The sequence below is a fragment of the Uloborus diversus genome, chromosome 9 (genome assembly GCF_026930045.1).
Source record: "Uloborus diversus isolate 005 chromosome 9, Udiv.v.3.1, whole genome shotgun sequence".
Taxonomy (NCBI): Eukaryota; Metazoa; Arthropoda; class Arachnida; order Araneae; family Uloboridae; genus Uloborus; species Uloborus diversus.
This window is the reverse complement of record NC_072739.1, coordinates 114,707,912-114,731,520: the sequence shown is the minus strand read 5'-3', so window position 1 is coordinate 114,731,520 and position 23,609 is coordinate 114,707,912. Positions and strand designations below refer to the sequence as shown.

Genomic DNA, 23,609 nt, shown 5'->3' with positions numbered 1-23,609 from the left:
CAATGGTTTTACAAAACTAGAAAATGAAAAATTCATTCAATTTAATATTTTATTAAATATTATTAGAAAAGTGCAACTAACAAAAGCATCATGTACAAGACTGCATGCACGCATGAGTTGTGATGGGAGAAGTCCTTGCCCAAGAAGGCCATGTTCTTCCTCTGATCATCCAAATGACATAGTCCTTTCTCAAAAATTTAAAAAATATATAGGTAGTGGGTACAATTTCAGGACAACAACTGAATAAAACGTGAATAGCACTTCCTAGGGGCTTTGAAAAAAAAAATCATGACACAATCTTACAGGGTTAATACTTAATTTGGATAAAAAATTTCCATGACTTTTTCAGGAGTTCATAAAAATTTCATGACCTTGTTACACGAAGAGAATAAGTACTATTTAATGCCAAACTTGCCATTTTTTTGGGAAATGGGCATTAGAAAAACTTTTACGTGAGTGCCACTACCTCATTGGAGCACTTACTTGTGATTGAAAAAATTTAAGTGTACACTTCAGAAACTAATAAATTATTCTTATTTGTCTTTATTATATAAATACAAATAAAGTAAAAATATAGTGAATGCAAAACACTGATGCTTAAATATCTAACAAATATTTAATAAATAGGGCAGCATAGTAATGAATTGGACAAAAGATGGATGAGTTATTACTGAGTTTTCCAATAATAAATTTACTTCATATAATCATTGCCCTTTGGTGTCAATAGTGCATCTAATCACCAATGTAACTTGACAGTATATATTCATTCATTAAAGTAAAGCCACGTCTTTCAGTGGATTCATTTTTCTAAACCAGATATTTCAGCTCGCCACAAGGGATCAGTTTTGCGAGCTGTATGTTGGGCACCACTGTTTTAAGAGTAGTAGAATTCCCCTATTTCTATGTTCTATTGCCAGGCTTAAGTCTTCATTTCCTAAAGCCTTCAACAAAAAATTCTGATTAATTTAATAATAAATTTTTTACAAGTATTTGAAACAAACTCGGGTGCAATTGAATTACACGTTTTGAGGAGGCGTGGCAAAATCAGAAGCGTGCAAGTCCACTACTACAAAATATAAAAAGTGCTGAAGATAATGGTGAATTCAAAATTAGTGATGCCCCAGTAGGAAAATCACATTCCAAAAAAGAGCGAGCCGCTTTTATAGAAGCAGATGAAATTGGATTCCAAAACTCAGATTTGTTTTTGAGATTGTTCAAGTTATATGCAATATTACTAAACCACTCAATATTTCTAGCGCTCTTTTAGCTACTGTTACTTTCTTACTGCCCAAGACATTTTTCCACGATTTTAAATAAATTTTCATGATTTTTAATGTAAATATTAATTTTATATGACTTTTCCAGGTCTGAAACTTATTTTTTTCCCATGACTTTCCAGGATTTCCAAGACCCGTACGAACCCTGATCTCACCAAAATATCAGGACACTTTAGGGCTGGGCAATGTAGGAACCTCTACATTGTGATGCATCGCCAACCTGATGTGGCGATGCATCACGATGTAAGGTTTTTTAAAAATATTTTTTAAACTAAACATGTTTAAGTTTTACAAAATATATACAAGGTAGAAAAATTACATATTGTGCCAGATATGAATTAACAGATTTCAGCACAAGAAAGAAATTCATCAGTCTATAAATCAGTGCCAAAAGCGCAAGTTAGTGAAAAATATGGAAGACACAAGTTTTGAGATTACAATGAGCCTGTTTTTTCAATGCAAAAAGATGTGGGTAAATGGACGCAAAGTCATGCACTCCATTCAAAAGCTCACATATTCTTGCATTAAAATAGGTTTCTTGCACTCAATAGCGGAAGAGAGGGGATGCGCTGGGTTACACTCAAAGAGGATTTCATATGTTATAAAAAGTATAAATATTTTAATTCCGAAAAAGTCCACTAATAAATCTTAAATTATATTTAATCTAACAAATTTAACAAAAATAAAGTGCCCAATATTGCAGGGAAAGGGGAAGGTTACATATACCATCAAGAACAAATTTTACATAAAATGAATTTGCAGTTTATATGTGTCTTCCAAACTTTTGTTATGTTACAAAAATAGAACCGAGTTGTTTCTGAAAAATAGATAAATTTCAAATTTACATAAAACAATTATAAAGTTTTTTTTTTGGAGGGGGTGGGGTAGTGACACTACGAGTTACAGACCCGTGTGACATCTGTGCCAGGAGGTCCACTTCTTGTAACACCAAAATACATGTTGCATTTTTTGTTGCTATTTTGCTCTTTAAATTTTGCTTTTTTTCTGGCAAGTGACTATATGATAAACTTACTAGTTCATCAACATATCTTTCATCTATAAATAAGAACACATGTGCAATTCTTACATGTTTTGGGAGAAATGAAGGTCTAACTCTTAGCACCTTCATTGTTAAACCAGATTGGATTAACACACAGCAAATCAACATCAGTGTGAAAAAAATTAAGAGAATAAAATGGCAGCAATCCTGGACCGGTGTCTACATCAGAGCAGTATCAATGCATCGGTTTAGAGAGACATTCTAAACCGGTTCAACAATGTAGGATGCACACCAGTTTTTGGCGATGCATCGCCTAGCCCTAGGACACTAATATTTTTACATGTTTAAAGGTGTCTCTCCTAAAACATTCAGTTTTGTAAAAAAAAAGTTACTGTAGTCTAAATTTTAGCAGATATTAAAATCAAGTAAATTTTAGAAAAGGAAAAACATTTGGTTTATATTTAATATTAAAAAGGATATAAAAATTAAACTATTAAATGCTTATTTCTTTAAAGTTTAGTATTTTCTGCAAAATTTTTAGCTATCAGTAATTAGCTACCACTATCAATGTAATAGAATAGCCATCGTTTAGTCCAGAATTAAATCCAACGGGAAAACGTGCAAGAACATCTAGCAGGAACTTTTATGAAAATTGGAGCAATATTTTTTGACCCAGGATCTTAAGGCAGTGATAGAGCAAGCATGGTATGAAACACTATCAATTCTCTCCATAGGTAATACAAAACTAAAAGCTTTTGATGAAAAACCACTTGTTTAAAGTAATTAGAGCTAATGGAAATACAATTTCATACTAACATTTGTAATTGTGTTTTTGACTCTTTAATATAGTTTATGAATTAAAAAGTGTCTATAATTATGGGACAACTTATTTTCTGTTTTTTAAATAAATTCAACACATGGTGTTTTTTCTAATAAATTAACCCTAACTTGTGTTTCACATACTGTTTGTTTTCATAAATATATGAAATAAAAATTCACCATTCATATTTTTTTTGACTTGCATTTTGTTACTTGTGTCTATATTTTTGGGAAAGGGTGTAGGTTACTTAATAATTATTAGGAAAAAAGTAAAATATGGGCACTTCTCTTGAAATTTCAATTTCTTGTCACAGGATCACAGCAACCTTAGAAATGTATTTTCCATTTCTTTTTGTATTATGATTTATTTATCACCTTCTAAAGATCAAAATAACAGTCAGCTAACTATGCTAAATTAACAATTGGTAAGGAGGAAGCTTAAATACTAAAATATCAAACATTCAACGTCCCTATTCAGAATTTGTCGTTAACAGTCTGCCAAGACCTACATGCATTAACATGTTTCTTACATAGTTAAAACTTGTCTCCAGCATTTTTAGCCATTACCATACAAGTTTTTACCAGCTTTCACAACAATTAGGTACAACTGGAAGCTCAAATAACTTACTGGTTTATTAGTAGTCATCATACTATGTTAATACAATAAGAATTTTGTGTGTAGAAATTTCAAAGCAAATACAAAGCAAATTATGTTTGTCATTACCATAGTTACTCATAATGAATTACTTTTAACATTATTCTGCAATTTTGGCAACGAAACATGGCTTCGTTTGCCAATTTTGGGGACTACAAAAAGTGATAGTTTTCTGAGTTTTCTAAAGATGCAAAGAAAACAATGTTCCCCCCAAAAAAACATGAAAAGGAGTGAAAATGACAAGCAAAGGGCGGACAAATTTTAAACATATCAAAAATATTATTTATGTACATTTAAAATATTATGCCATTGAAATCAAATGAATGCCCTAGGTCATGTGCATCAAAAAATATTTTTTTTCAAGAAACAAACATTTCATTCTGAAGTATTGTCAGAATCACTGTGAAATAGGAATAGTGCTTCATTGTATTTCAATTTTGCCCGCATTTACAATTCATCCAATGTTCTGATAAACTGTGAGCATTGACTAAATCAGCTCTACGTACAACCTGTGGATTAAATGCGGCCCTTGAAGCTGACCCATGTGTTGTGTTCAGTATTACAAAACGAAAAATATATTCTAAAACCTTCCAAAACTACTAATCTTCTTTCGACGTTATGAATTTTGAAGCCAAGTAGTCATAAATTGATTACTAAAATACAGATGCAATAAAATAAGCAGGTAGTAATGATTGCAGCAATTTTTTGTTTGTAATTGCATTTCCTTTCCCTTGTTCTCCCATACTATCTAGAAAAATTTAAACCATATACATAAATTTTATATTTGTTCTGGTCTGCGAAATTTCTATTAATGTGAATTGTGGCCTGCGGCTAAAAAAAGGTTATTCACCACTGGATTAATTATTCAAGCATCGGCAATGAATATCTGCCTGATAGTGCAAAAGCAAGGGGATAGTATAGGAGTCAGAGTCAGGAATAGGTCCTTTTTTTCTCCGACTCCTCAGCCCTAGGAAAAACATTTGCGCTTTAAATGCATTTTATTTTGATTCAGTCATACTTATCTCTGACTTTCGTCAATGTTAAGTCTACGAGATACGGTATTTCAATGCTTATTAACTTTTTTCTATTTCTTGTCACCAAAAACTGCAAATGTATTCAGAATATGCACAATTTTTTCAATCCCTTCCTGCCACCTTCTGGATATGCCCATGACTAGGTGCATTATTTGTAACATTTTAGATGTCTAATTTTTTCAACGTTAATTTTTTAAACTACGAACGTTTGTTAAATAAGTTCACAGGTATTTTCAAACATTTTCAGTACATTCATTTTTTAATACATCTGTTCTGACTTTAGATAGTAAATTTAATGAAGCATTAACTAATGAATTGAATCAAAATCAAGGATAACTAAAAAAAAAACATGCATTAATAAAATTTGTCAAATTAAAAAATTTAACCTTCAACATCTTTAAAACAAAAATTATGTCTTTTGAACTTTTGCAGTTTAAATATTTGTTTCTTCTCTTTCTAAAAAATGCCAGACACACCCATTGTGAAAAGTTTGAACTGAAAAAACTTTTCAATTTATGTAGGGGGATAATGCTGCAGATAGAGGTAAAATTTAATAATATGTATTTGCTTGCATTGAATACAAACAGTTCAACTTCCCAAACATAATTCTACTTCTAATTGTCTTCAGGTGTTCCTTTTTTTTTTTAGCAATTGAAATTGAAGTTTAATTCATGTTCCAAGATTTAAATAAAAGGTCAAAGTTAAAGAGTCATTAAATAGATTTAGTTTTAAATAAAATCACCATGCTTTCAAGATATTATTATCCAAACAACAGATACCAATATATTTGAAAGCAGGGGTGCCCACAAAGGAAGGCACAGAGTAGCACCATCAAAATGTTTAGGGGAAGGTCAATTTTAAGGAATATTTTTATCTCATTTGGGGGGGGGGGGACTTGTTCTTGAGGATGCTTTGAAGCATTTAAGGAAGACATTGCCTTATGGGGAGGCATAATTAATTTAAACTAAATCAACCATTAAATGAAATACTTAGACAAATAATAAATGAATAATGGTAAATTTTTCAAACTACTAAAATAAGATAAAACTTTTTAGATTTTTTGAAAATAAGATTTAATTCTGAACAAAAAGGATTTTCTTGAATTGAAAGATTTCATAATTGCAAAAGTTCAGCCATTCTCTTTCCATACATATTTTTTAATGAAATAAATAATACTTTTAGTAATTCATTAAAAAACAAATGAACATTTTAAAAACACAGAATCAAATTTCACAATGATAGAAAATTTGAATGAACATATAGTAAAATTTAAACTTAGAAAAATACTTAAATATTTAATTCATATAAGAGTAAGAGCTGAGAAAAAAATTACCTCCAAAACAGAAGCAATTAATTTTGAATTCAGTTACATTTTAGGTATTGGAAGAAATTTCTATGATAGCAACTCATGAGTGAACTGTTAAAGCATAAAAATTTCCCCCACTAATTTCTTGTGGTGCAGTGAAATCCGGTTACAATGAATACCAATACAGCAAAATTAATTTTCATTCTCTATTTTATTTATATTTCAATGCTTGAATTGAATTACAGAGAAATTCTCGTTACTACAAGCAAAATTTGTGGTCACTTGAAGTTTGATGTAACAGGACTTCATTGTATTAAAATTTTGCTTAATTAAATTGTAATAAAAAGCTTTAAAGAAATATTTTTTTCTTACAGCTTATGGGGTTTGCAACTGTCCTAATGTGTATATAACTTACCTTGCATAAAACTTCAACATTAGTTGACATTTTTCTTTTCACTAATTTTTTCATATTTTTGCTTTTTGGTTGCAGCTTTCAGACCTTGCCACGGCAAACTCCCTCGATTAAAATACATTAAAACATAGCCAAGAGATTCTAAATCATCTCTCCCGACTGAAAAAAAAAGATAAGTAATGATTTCATTTTAAAATATTTTCAGGCACAACACATCGGTCTATTTTTCAGAAGAGAATCAGAACCAATTTCAACCAATGACTGGTGTTAACAGAAAAAATGGTCACAGAAAAAACTCATCAATGGGAACCAGGGTTTAAGCATAGTTCAAAGTAGTCCAGTTGAATACTTTAAGAAAAAGACCCTCCGTGGGAAATTTTGTGAGGAAATTGTGAGATCAATTCTAATATATTCCTCATGGCCGATATACACTATGCCCCATCGGATGTTTTGCTTGAATTTATGTCAGATGGTCAGTGTGACATCATGGATGGACATCCAAAATCGCGGGGCTGCACTATATATTGATGAAAATTTTCGATTTTAACATTTTTGAGACATATTATGAAATTTTCTCAACTTATCTTATGCAACATTTTAATACTATTATATTTCAAATTTAAAAACAAATCGTCAATTTAAAATAAGTTATTTATTTAGTTAATTTTGATTTTTGATACAGATTTTTATGAACTTTTTTAGTAGACCAATAGCAGTTAAAAATATTTTGGAAAGCTAGAACGATAAAATCAAATTTATTGTTCCAAAAAACCTGTAAAATTATTTGCATACATGCATTTCAGAGTGAAAAAAAATATTTTTGTTTTCAAGGTAGAAAAAATTTACTACTTCTGGTTACTTAACGTCAGAAATAATGATAGATTTACTGTTTACATTTTATGTACTCTAAGTAGATGAATAATTAATTTCAATATCTAAACTGATTTTAATTTAAAAATATAGATTTAAAGGTAAACAAACAGTTATTAAAGTGTCTTCATCTGAAGTGTCATCAATATTGCTTAGTTGGCTATGATTTTCACATGTCTTCATCACCTCCATACACTATCTCCAAGCCAGTGCTTTCTGATGGACAATTAATTATATGTTGCCGCAAGTAGGAATTCGTTCATTTGACTGTTGAAAATTTTATATTTGTAATGGCAACGGTCATGCCTACTTTTACGAAAAATATTGTTTGTACAGAAGTTTTAAGTATTAAAGGAGTTTTGCGGTATCATTTCATTCAGGAAGACTTCTAAAATTGTGAAATTGACGAACTTTATCCAGTGTTGGCAGTTGGCACCAATGCCATGGGCAAGAAATATATTTATTTTGCATTCGTAAAAAAAGTAGAGAAATGTCTATTTGCAAGGAGCTGACTACGAATGAATTCTAAAGTATGAAACAACTTTGTAATTCATGAGAAATTATTACAAAGTTGATTTTATTGTAAACTTTAAAAGATTGAGATATCAAACACTATTCAAAAGATCACCTATTAAAAAGGATGTTTTTGGTTCATTTCTATGATAAGTTCATTTTTAAAATACTACCAAGAACAATGCTAATAAAACAATGCTAACAATTTCACTTTAAAAAAGCCTGAAAATGAATTTAATTTTACCTCTGCTCAATGCCCAAGTGAGCATTAATACTAGCATAACGTTGCTGTTCCAGTTAGGTTTTTTATCTTCACGGTATGGAATGTGTTGACGTGTGTCTATTATCTCTATACTTCTTAGCTAAACCAAAATCAATCAGGAACAACTATACAAAATAAAAAAAGATATACATGAATAAAAATTACATACATATTTTAGGAATAACATTGAACTACCTATTTTACAAAGACTGAAACAGAAATAATTTTGACTGAAATACAGTTTTCTCAGATAAAAATTAATCAAAGAAAAAATATATAAAAGCATATTTGAAAATTAAAGAAAAACTGTATAACTTGTAGTTTAAAGTAATTATGAACAATTTAAAATTTTAGTCATTTTATTTCAAAAGTTAATATATTGAGACATTAAAAGACTTAAAAAAAAAAAGCACTAGAAGAAACAAATTTGATGGGAAATATCACTGATAAAGATGCTTCAATCATCCATGAATAGTAAGCTTATGCTTCGGAAAAGTATTCAAAATTTAAAAAATAATGGAGTTTCCTGAAAGCTCTGCTTAGACCATCGCTAAATAATAAATATATTGATCAGCCATTTATGAATGAGTATGTCCTCCAGAAAAAAATGCACACATACACAATTCATTAAATGATTAAACATTGAATAAAATTTTATATATTTTGGTTGTTTATTCATTGCTTTAAAGTCATCTACTGTTTCTTTCCATTTTTAGCAGCTACATAACCTATATGACTAAAAGATGAATTAGACAAACGTTAGTTCACTACCAGCTGTGTTGCTCTGCTTAGCACGGTCTACCTCAAAAATAATAGATATGTCAAGCGACGCGTGTTCAACAAGCAGGCTTAAACAAAAAAAAAAAAAAAAAAAAATCAGTAAAATTTCGAGGCAGATTAAGGAAAAATAACCAAAAAGTGCACATTTTAAATCCTCCAATTACAGGAAAAGCCTTTAAAACAGAAGCCAGAATTTTATTTGTTCATATTCGAGGAAAGAAATGGCAACGTATCTTTCTTCTCAATGATTTTCTTCAAGCTACAAATTTTAATAGAAGCATTGTTATGGAAAGTTGAGATGCAGCCACTGAATAATAATTTGAATGGAGGAAAGCCTTTGAACAGCAGGGATTTTATGTCAAAATGTGTCATAATTAATAGCATTTTATTGATATCTGCTCTAATTATTATCGGAGGATTATGTTAAATAGCTAAGCATAAAGACAGAAACAGTACGAATCTATCGATACCTGGTTCAATGGTCAGTTCACTGCTGTTCGGGAGAAGTAACTTGGACATAGATACATACGCTAAGTTTTTAATTATATAAGATAATTTTCTTTAAAAATGTCATACACATTCCCCCCCCCCCCTTTTTTTTTGAGTTTTGATCTAGAATGCCATTTATAACAAATGTAATAAAACCCTTAAAACCAGGGGTGCAAGGACTCAAAATTTTCTGAAGACTATGGGAAATTTTCTAAAACTATGAGGAAGCTCGCTGCCCCCCCCCCCCCCCCTTTGTAAAAATTCTTCAAATATGCATACAAAAATCATTAAAATCATTCATAAAAATCATCTTAAAAGATTATTTTTTTTCCTTAAATAATTTTTTACTTTTGGATTGTGTTGTCAGCCCGAAATTTTCGGAAACGGCAACCCCATATTTTCGGAATTTTCTTAAATTTCAGATCACAAACACCCCTGCTTAAAACAGAAAGTGAAAAATAAAACTTTTCATATACAAAGAATAATCACAAATTCTTTCTCCTAAAACAAAGTCATTCAGGGTATGTTTGAGCCAATTTAGATAATTTTGCGCCACCTCATATTTTTTAGTTTATACAACTTAGATTAAACAACTCCCTAGAAGTTGCAGTGACGTACAAGATCTTAAAATAAGATTTCTGTCCTTTAGGGTTTTAAAATATATATTAAAAAAAAAAAAAAAGAGGTGGAGCAAAGTTATTCGGACTGGCTCAAAGATGAATGACTGTAATTAAAGCACAAATTTTCAGAAAACGTAAACAAAGGGCTATTTCAAAGCTGCAAAGGAGTTCCTCACATTAGTATGATAAATCTCTACACAACAAAAAGTCAAATCTGTGTTTTTTTTTTTTTTTACATTGATGAATAGGTTCCATTATAGACATGAAAAACTATGCACAAATTATTATTATTTTTTGACGCTCTATGTTATTTATTCATAAGAAGCCTTTTGGTTGGGTTTTATACGGGCCAGTAATTTCAAATTTTTCTGGGGGAGGTCACAGTGTTATGTTCAATACATTTTATAGTGGAAAATAACAAAATATGTAAACAATTCCTAATTTCATCATGTTTCTAAAAATCAGGGACCCAAAAATGATTGCCCAAATGACAGGCCTGGTCTTACAATAAAAAAAAAAATCTTTGAGAGATCTCAACTGCCCGAGAGAGGTCATGTCAGTCTAGTTGGAAACTAGAGGCTTGGCCAGACATGAAATCAAGAAAAAAATTTTTTCTAAGTTTTCTGAGGTAAGAGACCTGACAACCAAATTGACAAGGATTCGGCCTTGGATTTCGGCGGCCCTGGATTTCACGAGGTGTTTCAATTTGTTAAGATGACCACAAGGAATTTCACCTCAACAAAAACTTAATAATTTAGTTTCAATTACAAAATAATACATTTTCATTAACTATTAAAGGTAATCATCAAAAAAATTTTTTTTTTCCATAGCAGTACAAATTCAAAACCAATAGAGCATGAATCATTTGAAATCATGTTTGTCGAGAATATTTAAAATCAATAACGCATAGAAGAAACAATCATACAGTTTCAAGTATCATATATTACCTTATTACAATGGCGCCCAATTCCCATGAGGAAATTATCTGGTTTTATGTCTCTATGAATGAAATTTTTGCCATGAACATATTCAATCCTCCCAATCATCTGAAAAAATAAAATATAAAATTAATGAAAATTAAGACAACAAAAATAGACTCATATTCATAATTGAAACACGTTACCTGATCGGCTAGCATTAGGACAGTTTTCATTGTGAATCTTCGGGAACAAAAGTTAAATAAATCTTCCAAACTAGGTCCTAAAAGGTCCATGACAAGAACATTGTAATCTCTTTCCTGACCAAACCACCTACAAAAAGTGAAACAAAAATTATTAACTTCAAATTTGCAAAACCTTTCTGTTTCATAGTTATCAAATACACATTGAATACTTTCACCAATAAGAATGAAATTATGAAGATAAAAGACAAAGAAATAAATTTTTTTTCTGAATAGTAATAAATTATTCAAACACAAAATCATGTGTGTTATGTTTATCTTATACTTAACTCCTTAAAAAATTAAATAATGTCTCTAACATTATAACTAAGATTGATAATGGATAGTGACTAGATATTTAATATCAATCCTTGTTATTTTAAAAACTGCCACTGGGTTTGTAATATTCATATTTATAACAACGAATTTTTAAGAAATTATCGTTATTTTCGAATTTAAGTGAACAATTTAATTAAAAAAATTAACAAGTTGTTGTGGAATAATTAATTTAAATTCGATGAATCACTGAAATATTGGAGAAAATTTAATGGTTTTCATGAAGATTGGAGTAAATAAATTAAACTCATATATTAAAGCGAGTTCTTTTAGTTCATTATTGTTTGTAGTTTCTTTAATTTTTGTCACTAAGAAAAAAAACTACAAAACCTTTTTTCAGGTCAAGTAACTGGGGTATGTTGGTCCACTTTTATAAAAACCAAAAAGAACTTTTAAAAGAATCAGAAAAGCAAAATTTTAGTAATAGCAACAATAAAGTTGATGAACACCTAAGTTGTGCTGATTCTTGAGGAAATGTAGATGATTCTGGAATAAATAGTACAAAAGTAGAAGTTGGTTTATTTAATATTTTAAGATGCTATATATTAATTTTAAAACTATTTTTTTTTCTTTTCTTTTCATGCTAAACACAAAAGAACATAGTTTAGTTATAATAATGGATAATATTTATCATTGAAATTGTAACAGAAGTTGCTTCTGTCATACCGACCAACGTACCCTGGAACTGGGGCATGTTGGTTCACATCCAATTAATCAGCCCTGATTTTGAAATAACATTTTATGCTCATGAATATTTGTTTATTTGGAAAAATTAGTTTTTCATAAATCCGTTGACTTATTTTACTATCCAGAGCCTACGTTTAGTCACAGTGTCAATGCTTATGAGAAAAACAAAATGATGGAATAGAAGAAAGTCTCTTACATAAACAAACAATTAACCAATTCTGAAAAATAAAAATTGGGGAAGGGGGGGGGGGAGTGATGAAGAAATTATTAGTATTCGAAATCACATCATTATAATTCATCGGCTGCCAATTATTTTCTTTCAACAAATCGGAAAGCAGCTAGTTCGCTTTTCAGTGCATTTTTAATATTAACTTAATATAAAATTTTTTTAGGAAATGTTACAATCTTACATAGTTCAAATAAAAACTGAGCCTATGTATGCATCTATCTATGTCCGAGTTACTTCTCCCAAACATTAGTGAACTGATCATCGAACCATTTATCGATGGAATCGTAATTTTCTCTTTTTGATGTTTAACATAATCCTCTGATGATAATTAGCAGAGATATCAATTAAAAACTTAATTATGATACTTAGATTTCAACATAAAATCCCTATTTTTCGAAAGCTTTCCTCCATTTAAATTATTATTCAGTGCTTCATCTCAACTTTCTGTAACTATGTTTTTATTAAAATTTGTGGAGTGAAGAAAATCATTGAGAAGAGAGATCTGTTGCCATTTTTTTTTTCCTCGAATATGAACAAATAAAATTTTATCTTTATTTTTGAAGCTTTTCTTGTAAATTTAAAATGTTTCCTTTTCGGTTATTTTTCCGCAATCTGCAGAAAATTTTAATTTTTTTCTGTTCAAGCCTGATTGTTTAAGGTGCGTCACTTGACACAACTTTTATTTTCGAGGTAGACCATGCAAAGTCGGGCGACGTAGCTAGTAATGGAAAAGGAATTGAAGAACATGGTTCTTAGGCTAAAATAATACTGCAAAGAATCAGTTTCTACAATCGATGGTTTCGGTGAACTGTCCGTTAGCATCCCGCTTCACCTCTTACAAAAAGACCCAAAGTTAAAAAAACCATTTTGATGATCACCAGTGATCCAGGGGGTATGTAACCCCACAAAGCCGCCCCCCCCCCCTTTTTCAAAAAAATAAAAGTTCAGCTTTTTGAACCTTGAAAATGTCAATTTGCATATTTAATGGTGTGTATGTTTTATACAAACAAACAATATGTGGCATGGCATTTTCAAAGCCAATCTAAGAATTGGTATACAAATTTTCTGGTTCAATCGGATCATGTCACTTGTCACATGGTGAGGGACATTTTTACAGTTCTATTTTAGGGGAAGTCGTGCAGTGCCGAGGCTAGGCACTGATATAAGGTAGAACACTCCCAGTGGCGCCTACTTACAAAAAATATTGGGAAGGTGGGGGGCATACCGTGGGTTTAACTCCGGGAAATTTTCTAAATTGGAGATGGAAAAAGTAAGTTTTAGTTTTTAAAGCATTTTAGAGTAATATATTATCAACATTGGAACCCCAAAAACTCGACTCTCGCTAACTCGACACAGGTTTTGGCTTTCTAAAATGGGGGAAAAAAAACACACGTAAGGTATGTGAGGTATTTTCGTAAAAAGTTAATTTAATTTATAGTATAATAACTTTGTTTTTAGACTATTACGGAACAGTGAATATGTATCTATAAAAAGATTGAAATTATATTTGATACATCTTAAACTATCATTAAAAAAATAAAGCATAAAATATTGCTGTCGCACTTTGATTAATAAGTGAAATTGCTAATTTAAACTCGCTTTGAATAAGGCTCAGAGTTCATTAAATAAAAATAATATCCCAAAGTTAATTTGTTCAATATAGTTAGTTAATATAGTATGTAAATAGCGGGTTTTTATAGGCTCTTATACCCTAAAAATATTTAAGTATTTGAAAATAATTAATGCAGTACTATAGTAATACGATAATAAAATACAGTCCAGTCCCAACTTACGCGAGGGACGCGTTCCAAGATTCCTCGCACAAGTCAAATTTTAGCGTAAAATGTATGTATACAATTTTTTTAGAAACATACCAAATTCTTCTAGACACTGTTAAATACCACTTAAACTGCTTTAAAGCGTTCTTCAGCTATACATTACAGTTTCATACATTAAAGAACTGAACTTTTACTGTTTTTAAAAATACAAAAAAGCAGTTTTATTTAACATAAAATACTTTAAGATGCACAAAATGAATGATTAATGGGAGGGAAAGACAAAATAAAACAAGACGGCACGCACAGTATGCAGTAATAATAAAATTCTGCACTATAGTAGTACTGTACAATAGATATAGTAATAATATTCATGAGTTGAAAAATAAAGATGGTGGTTATTCTTTTTTAATACATTTTAAAATATGATTGCTTCGCCTTTTATTTCATAACGTTTCCATTTATGGCAACAGCCTCTCTTCCTGACCTCTTTAATCCACACAGTACAAGAACAGCTCTCATTTTCATAATGCATATTTACTTAGCTTACACTACTTAGCAAGATTCAATATTGAAGCAAATTTCTAAACTTTTACGAATATATTTTTTTTTTTTTTACTTTTAATTGTAGGTAGGGAAGATTCACTCATATTTATTGTCGTGCTACCGTCGACCTTTCGTAGTTATTCAAGCATATCAAGAATCTTATTTTTTTTTTTTTTTCTTTTTTTGGCAGAAACTTTCTTTTTCTACCCATCTTCGAACTTTGGATGAAACAAGGCACTAAGGTGTCATTGTATTTCATCAATTTCAATAATTATAAAGAAAAATAATAAAAATAAATGAAAGATGCTGAGTGGTTATTTGATGCACAAACAACATGATGCCTAAATTAGTTTGGCCTAAGAACTTTTGTTGATAACATTGATATATAATAACAATTATAAAATAAATATTTAGTAGCCAATAACGAAGCCAATACTTTCTTCCAAAAAATTTTGTGTTGTCGACGAGGAATTCGCAATTCGCGTTAGCTCTAAAATTTGTTGCTCGTGAAAAATTCGCGTTATAGCCCTTTTGCGTAAGTCGAATCGCGTTGTAGCAGGAGTCGACTGTAGTACTATATTTCAAATTTTTAAATCTAACATTCTGTATGTAGTTAATTCTCTATTTTACAGAGATTTTTTAAATTGCTTTAAATACCAATATTAGGGCTGTCTTTAGAGAAGTGCAAATGTCGATCGCCTGACTAGATTACTGAATTTGTTGACGACTGGTCGAATATCCAACTCATTCAAAATATCTCAGTGGTTATATGAAGAACAGACAAATTGTTCAATCGCTGGACTTTATCCACAGGTTCGCACACTGAGACAAATTCTAAGTGCTCGCAGCACTGTAACACTATCATGTTTCAAACCGCTCGTTTTCAGTTAATGTGCTTTTTACCATAATAATTATTTGTTTTAACTCATTACTGAATGTATTTTACAAGGTAACTATCTTCAAACAAGGAAAATAAAAAACACTAAGACAAATGTGTGAGTTTAGAAAGTATTAAATAACTAATAATTTTCTTAAATTATGGGGGGAGGGGGGGGGGGCGCTCTGCCTGCTCAAAAAATTTTTGAGGGGCCCTCAGACCCCATGTAGTCGGCGCCACTGCTCTAGAGTTTCATATATAATTTTTTTTTTAAATTCCCATTACGAAACTTTCTCGAAAATAAAAATACAATTCACGTTTTAAACTTTAATAAGTAGATTTATTAACATCTGCCCAGATATCAATGAATAAAAATGATTAAAAAATAATTGAATTTTGATGCAACTGGAATCCATAAGTTTTCATTCAACTCCAACAGCAAAAAAAAAAAAAAAATGCTGTACTCGCTTAGGTACTTGATTTCAAAGACAAGGTCAAAGAACTTGCGTTTGAAACTTATTCAAGGCTAAATAATGTTTATGAATCAGCGTGATGTTCGAATTGTTTCAAGACCTTGTGCTTCAGGAAACTTACTCGCAAATGTCACTCGCAAGTAGATATTGATCATATAGATAAAAAAAAACATAGTATTTTAGTGATCAATGTTGACAAAAAAAAAAAAAAAAAATTGGAACATAATAACATTCGCCTATACAGTTGCTAGTCGCGGTTCTCGTAGCTCAAATGAAAATTTCTGTGAATACGAGTAACAAAACTGATTCACACAAAATGATAAAGTTAGAAAAATAACAGGATGTGTAAACGTGTTCGATGCTGTTGTTTACTATTGAATCAAGAAGTGGCAACAAAACGCAAGTACAAAATGATTGGTCATCATTCATCAATAAAACATTAGGGCTTGTCAGGGATAATTCTCGCAAGCTGATGGGGGGGGGGGGGGGGGGGGGGGGGAGGGGGGCAACTCAACACGTTTGGAGGAGCCGAAACCTGCTTAAACCTTGCATGGTACTATAACTGGTAAATGTCAACTTGGTAAATGTTATTGACAGTAAAGGTTTTTTCTCCTTGGTATGGCAATTATCAGCCATATTTGCAACATAGGTTCCAGCGGCAATGAAGAAATCTGAACAACTGAAAAACACTGTTAAGAATTTGTCTAAAATCGGTTGGTGATATAAAACTGTCAGTAGTGATAGACTTCGCATTAAAGGTGCAATTGAGTAAAGTAATTTGAATCCAAGCACGGGAAAGGCGATCTCTTTCAAGTTCAATCGAAACTGCAATTTCAATGCTGCTTTCAACAAAGCACTAAGTATATTGCAGTCCAACAAACTCAACACAGTTGAATTCCTAAACGAGAAACAAACATAACATCCTGTTGAATATAAAAAAGACTAAAACCAAAGAGAAAAAAAAAAAAGATCTAACCCACACGAAGAGGAACATTTTTTTCCTCAAAGAAAGTTATCATGACAACAATGAGATAAACATACCACCCGACCTACTAAAGCATTGGGCTACAACAGAATAAGGTAAAAAAGTTGGATGGAAAAAAAGGATAAAGAAAAACGGACTTCATAACTACGCATCGCATCAACGGGTACAAGAAGCCCGGCCTAACTGGAAGTTCCGGCAGAACGCCGACGCTGGCGTTACGTAACACAACGGGTCATAAACCAAAATGTGCATTAGCTTGACTGCACCGTGTAGGTCTTGAAGACCTTTCTTGATTCTACACCTGATGGACTTGCTTCTTTTTTTCTTTGACCTTTTTATGCGACCTCAACCGACTTTAACCTCGCTTCAACGTGCGAAAGTAGTTGGAAAATGAGTGAACGCTTTGCTGGTTTGGCAATGGTGCGAACAGACGAAAGACAAATGAATGCGTGACATCATTCAAGGTATGCGCGTTGACTAATTCCGATTTCAAGAGTAGGAAACTTTTACTTTCTTCTTCCAGGGAGGAACAAGGCTGTCGCGATCAACTAATTTATTCAAGACGAGAAATCGATCCTCAAACTTTAACGGGTCGAAGAGTGATGCAGACCAATGCAGTTCATGGCCATTTACATAGCTTCCAACTCGCTAATTTGATCAAAAACTTGAAATCAGCATGGTTAATCCAAATTACAGCGGAATACAGGAAACGAAGTGAAAGATAAGATGGGAGCAAAGAGTATGTAACAAATTTCACCCCATCCCTTTTACAATGCAAAATTTGTTAAATTATCTAGTGAATATGAGATGAGTAATATATAGAACAGTAAATCCTTCTTGATGAGGAAAACATTTGATTAAAAGACTGACGCAAAATGTTTTGTAAAGTTTGCATTGCATGAATCTCGAATTTAGATCATATTTGAATAAAAATTTACGCTAGTGCAATGAAAATAAGAATAAAACCTATAAGTTAGAATGATAATTATACTTTTAGACTTTAAAAGGGAAAAAATCTTGTTCTGTTTCATTTCTGGAACGATATTTGGCGAGAAACTAGGAAAACGCAGGTTTGCAGAAGATAAAAATTGCCGTCGCATTTGTGCCTGATTCAGCGTAAAAATTATTTCAAAATTCAAGAATGGATGTTTATTGCCTACAATTTTTATTCCAGTTGAACGTTGCTCTAAGTCGAATCGTTTTTTTAATACGATTACTGCTACTAGATAATGTCGATAGGTGTATAGTTAAACAACACACAGTAACAAGTTACAAGCTTTCGCGAAACATTTCATCTTTTAGTGAAACAGTTTTTGAGAAATTCCTTGGATTGAAAGACAGTGTACTAGGTCGGAGGAATATCCAGAAGATTTATAAATAAACAAGGTTCTGCTACGAAATGTGATACAAGAAGGACTGAAATTCAGAGTATTAAATAGATATTGAAGTTATTACATAAATATTAAAAGTTATAATCATTTAGGAAATGGATCGTAGTTTTTTTCTTGTTTTGTATGTAACGGATCGAGTGAACTAAATGGAACACCAATCACATTCTAAACTAGAGCCTTTCCTTTTATTCTGAGTAAATAGTACTTTGCCGATTTTGTAGCTACTGTATGAAGAATCGCGGGTTTAGACGTTTGGGGGGCAGTCGCAATATATTTTTAGAAAAGAGGGAAGCTTAGTCAATTATTCTTAAAATAAACACTTTTAAGAAACATTTATTATAAATTAATAAATATTGTAATTGAAACTTTTGTGAAGACATGACGTAGCAATCAAATGAAAGGAATTTAAGCTAGTTTCAGGCTTTAAAAGTTTTTTTTTTTTTTTTTGCAATCATGCGTCTAAAAGCAATCGTTTTTCAAAAGCTTTGGCAAAAGAAGGCTGTCCTTTTGAATTTTTCCAGGAAGGGGGCGGGGAAGGATATATACTCAAAGTAATTTGTGCCAAAAACAGCAAAAACCACACCCACTGTTCATGTGGATATTTATTTCCAAAGCCTGCGGGGGAGGCAATCAGACCCCCCCCCCCCAAATGATGGGCTTGGTCAAATGGTATTAATAGCATCTTTCAAACTATTACTAGCAATTGGAGTGATGAAAAAACATTCGTTTGTACTAACGTTTGCATTCTCTTCCTAGGGCTAATTTTAAAACGTTGTTTGAAGGGAAATTAACGTACATGTAATATTACAGATTACAAACGAAGGGAACTAGGTAAAATAATCTGTTTTACGTGCATTTCTTGCGTCCCTTTTGGGTCACGTATGTCGTTGGGGTCTCAGTTACGCACCTGCGATATTGTCGATTCACCACTGGTTCTAGTTGGTAGATTGGTTGTGAAATCAATAATTGACAAGAGGCTGACACTCAAAATGCCAGAAAACAAACTTCGCTGCTAACCCTAAAATGTCCCGGCTAAAATTACTACCTCCGGCTAGTTTGTGTCTCTCCTGATTTCATAGCAAATCAATCATTCATTTGACAAAAACCGGATTGACATTTTTAGAAAACTACAACCTGTTACAGTAAAAAAAAAAAAAAAAATGAACTACTGCAAAAATATCTGGACACCAGAGCATAAAATCATTGAAACTGATTGCAAATAGAAAATACTAGGAAACCAAAGAAATCATTGGATGTTAAGATTTAAAAAGGCACGTGGAAAGTTAAATTCCGACACAGAGCAGCAACCTTTAATTGATTTCACAACTCTACTAGCGATAAAGAGAAGCCAAAGATTACTCCCAGGAACAAACAGAGAGGCAGAACGAGGAACAAGATAAACTTGCAACAGCTAACCCACTATGCATCAGTGCAGGCACAAGAAGACCTACAAAAGCTGGGTGACAACAAAAGAACTGCTGGTTGTCTTGCTCAACGAATGACGCAAGCAGTTTTAATAAACAAAGGAAAACAATAGTGGCCGATAAAAAAAATCACGGCACAACAGAATAGGTCATAACAAGGAAACCGCCGCATTTTTTTTTTCTTTTTAGAAGAAAATGCTCCATAATTTTAAATGCAAACTACACTCTTAGCATTTGTTTAAAATCAAATCATGAAGCAACACGAACAAGCACCACTTGATCTAAAACGAATAGAGAAAAACCTTTGCCATTCCAGAAGATGACAGAATACATCAAGAATTTGACGATTTGGTGTGGTAAAGCAAACTTTCAATTTTTTGCAGAAGTTCGCCAACAATTAATATTCTTACCCGAAATGATATTTTCCTACGTTAAGAGGAAATTATGTATGAACATTGCTCGAAAACTATTGGTTCAGTTTTAGCTTGACGGCTTCAATTTATTTCAGTTTTAATGTGAAATTTAAAAATTGTGGCAAATTGAAGAGTTAACACAAGTTTTTTCTTTTTTTTTTTTTTTTTTTTTGAGCAATCACGATTGCTAATTGTTTTTACTTGACCGTCCTTGATGTTTGGTTACTTTTTCAACCCCATCGTCCTCTGCAGCACAGCTCCTTAAGTCTTGAGCAGTCCCCCGGAATCTGCTTCTCCATGTCCTACACACGCACGCTCATACACATTCACACCCACGCGTCTTTACACACATGCCAACGTGCATTCACACAGGTCTACGCACACACACAATACACATGCACAACTATACACACGTAACCGCCCAAGAGGAGGGACAGACTTGGGGGGGGGGGGCAGGAGCCGTTTCTAGAAACAATAACTCCAATGAGTAGGGTCCTGTCGGAACTCGTGATTGCAAAAAACATAATTTGAATTCAAAATTTTAGATTTTTTTTTGTGCAAATGCTGGAGGAAACCGCTAATCAGGATTCATCATTTCATGGTTGGTGCATAAATTCAAAATTTTTAAGCACAGTATAAGCCCCCCCCCCCCCTTCACAAACATTTTTAAAACTTTGAGCCAGCTTTAGGATTAAAAAGACGGATGAAGGCTCAAAACTAGTAAGTATTTTTGTTTTAATCAGAAATATTGGTGACACAAAAAATAAATATGTAGAGAATTTACATTTAAAAGGTTTTTTATCTCACCCCTTTAAAAGCATAAATTTATTTATTATCAATGAAAATATCACCCGACTCCATTTCCCCAACAAGGAAAGATCGTGGAATTAACAAAAATGATAAATCAATAAAAATCCATATTGTAAAAAACAATAGAATTAAACTTTACTCGAGATTTGAAAACTATGAATTTTAGATAATAACAATTAAACAGCAAAAACCACTTAAGAAATTAAGAATGGAATTTTTTTGATACATCTGTTGAGAAAATACCAGGATATTTTGATTGAAGTTATGTTTTGTTAACGACATCGTAAGATTAATTAGCTGTAATAGAAAACTCAAATTATTTGTTTCGCTTAGTAAAAGAAGCAAAAGAAAACAAGTAAGCAGAAGAACGGAAAACTCGGAAGATTCTAACTTTTGATCGAGAAATAAAAAAATAAGTTCAAACTACGAAAGTGTTCCGCAAAATTTGAGCCGACTTGTCAAACACGGATTTTCTATGACAGTGGAGCAGCAAATGATGGGGGGGGGGGGATTAACTTACTACAGAGCACTTGGTTTTAACATACAGCCACCTCGAATATGGCAACTTATATACGAGTAGAGACTGTAATGCAAAACCGGAAGGTAAATTCTGGCTGCACTAGAGTTATTTGATATTGAACATGTTTTTTCAACCTTTTTTTTTTCAGGGGGGGGGGGACTCTTTACGTACAATTCTGTATTAGATTACGTAAAAAATTTGATGCATCTCTGGAAGGTCAATAATCTGTAATTCATCAAATCTGAAAATGAGACATGATTTTCATTATAAGATATTTCATAAAAACCATTAAGTAATAAAAGCTCTCCCAACTAGCTTCGAAAATTTAGAAACTGTCACGAAAAATGGAGCAGATTCGCAATTGCTTTGCTGGTGAGTTGGAATGTCAATAACCTTCACAATCCAATCCATCCTATTCCTTCAAAACCTGACGAGAGAAACATGCCCTCTCAGAACTACCGCTGCAAGCAGGTAACTACAGAACCATTCCCCCCAAAGTTTAACACTTTACGTAGTAAAAAAAAAAAAAAAAACAACAACACCCATTAATACTCCCCCCCCCCCCCCCCCCTCCACACAAGTTGCATTTTTTTTTTTCCTTCTCTCCGCACGAATATACTCAAAATGTTTCGTTTTAATGAAGAATTCAACTCTAATTTTGAAACAGTACACTTTTACACACACATTGACCAGAGGCGGATACAGAAGGAGGGAGAGGGGGGGGGGGATGCTGAAGAAAAGCGGCAATTTCGTCCAACATGAGACAGTTAATGTTTCGTTTAAAAAATAATTTTAAAAGTTAATGGAGACTTTTCTGCTTAAGAAATCACACATACGTTTGTCGCTTCTGAAACAACCAAGTTTTGTTCACTACCTTTTTAAATTGCTATTTGTATAAATATATATTGCAGGACCCCGATTAAGATATCGAATCGCCTTAGGCCAAACACTTTTTCGGGTCCCCTTGACACCAAACATTAAAATGTTTGCCATTTACTACAACAGTTTTTCGCCATTTGGGGACCCCCAAATAGCAGGGACCCAAGGCCACGGCCTAGTTGGCTTAATCCGTAATCAGGCCCTGTGTATTAGCCGTCGCGTGTGAGACAAGATGTCCATTTTTAGTACGTACTAACTTGAACAACCTAATCACTCGCCAGTTGAACACATAGAAACAACTGGTAATAGTTTTTATACACAAACTTAATATTTCGACATTTAGCTAGCGAAAGACCAACCAGAGATAATGAAAAAAAAAAACCTAAAATTCGTTTACACAGCAAAATAAAGGCCGTGGCAAGTTAAACCTCCATTTCAAGGAATAAAACGAAACAGAAAGGAAAGACCTTACAATTCAAGGATAAGTATCTTACGGAACCAGTTCTTTATTATCTTTTCCCCACTCATCCCGGAGTAAGCAATGTAGCGGATGACACGTTGAAAGCTTCTCGCAGATTTACCGACTGTAGCATAACTAAAAACTTTGCAGCAACAATCAAGTTCTAGAAGATTTGGGCAATTAGATGAAAGGAAAAACAAATTAGAGGAGAAAACGCTCAAATGATGACACAATCATGTGATAAAACGAAGTGGGATTTGAAAAAAAAAAGTTTTTAAAGCCTCTGGATTTCTGGATTAGTTGTTTTAAAGACTTGATTTTCGATTATAATTGTCCTTTTTTTCCCCACACAGACCTTAATTAATCACCCTCCTTTCTCTGGGAAAAAAGAACAATAGAAAAGCTCAAAAACTGAATTAAACACTACAGTAGGATGCTGAAATATTCACAAAAAAATGATCGGTTGCCATAGCTAAGAAAACAATCTAAATTCAGAGATAAGGCTTTTAATAATACAATTAAGCATGTAACTACTATATGTAATTAAGTTTCTAAACTTTATTGGAATTAATTTCTTGGAATTTACTGTTTCCATATACGAAATTGTC

At 32.2% G+C, this 23,609-nt stretch overlaps 1 protein-coding gene across 1 annotated transcript in view; it reads right to left on the bottom strand.

Moving 5' to 3' along the window:
* The window catches only part of LOC129230720 (casein kinase I-like), a 79,020-nt gene that overhangs the window by 8,646 nt on the left and 46,765 nt on the right, over positions 1 to 23,609 (bottom strand). Inside the window, 8 exon segments of the mRNA XM_054865140.1 lie at positions 6,507 to 6,539; positions 6,541 to 6,655; positions 8,131 to 8,171; positions 8,173 to 8,193; positions 8,195 to 8,224; positions 8,226 to 8,273; positions 10,985 to 11,083; positions 11,161 to 11,287. Coding sequence (XP_054721115.1) covers positions 6,507 to 6,539; positions 6,541 to 6,655; positions 8,131 to 8,171; positions 8,173 to 8,193; positions 8,195 to 8,224; positions 8,226 to 8,273; positions 10,985 to 11,083; positions 11,161 to 11,287 — 514 coding nt within the window.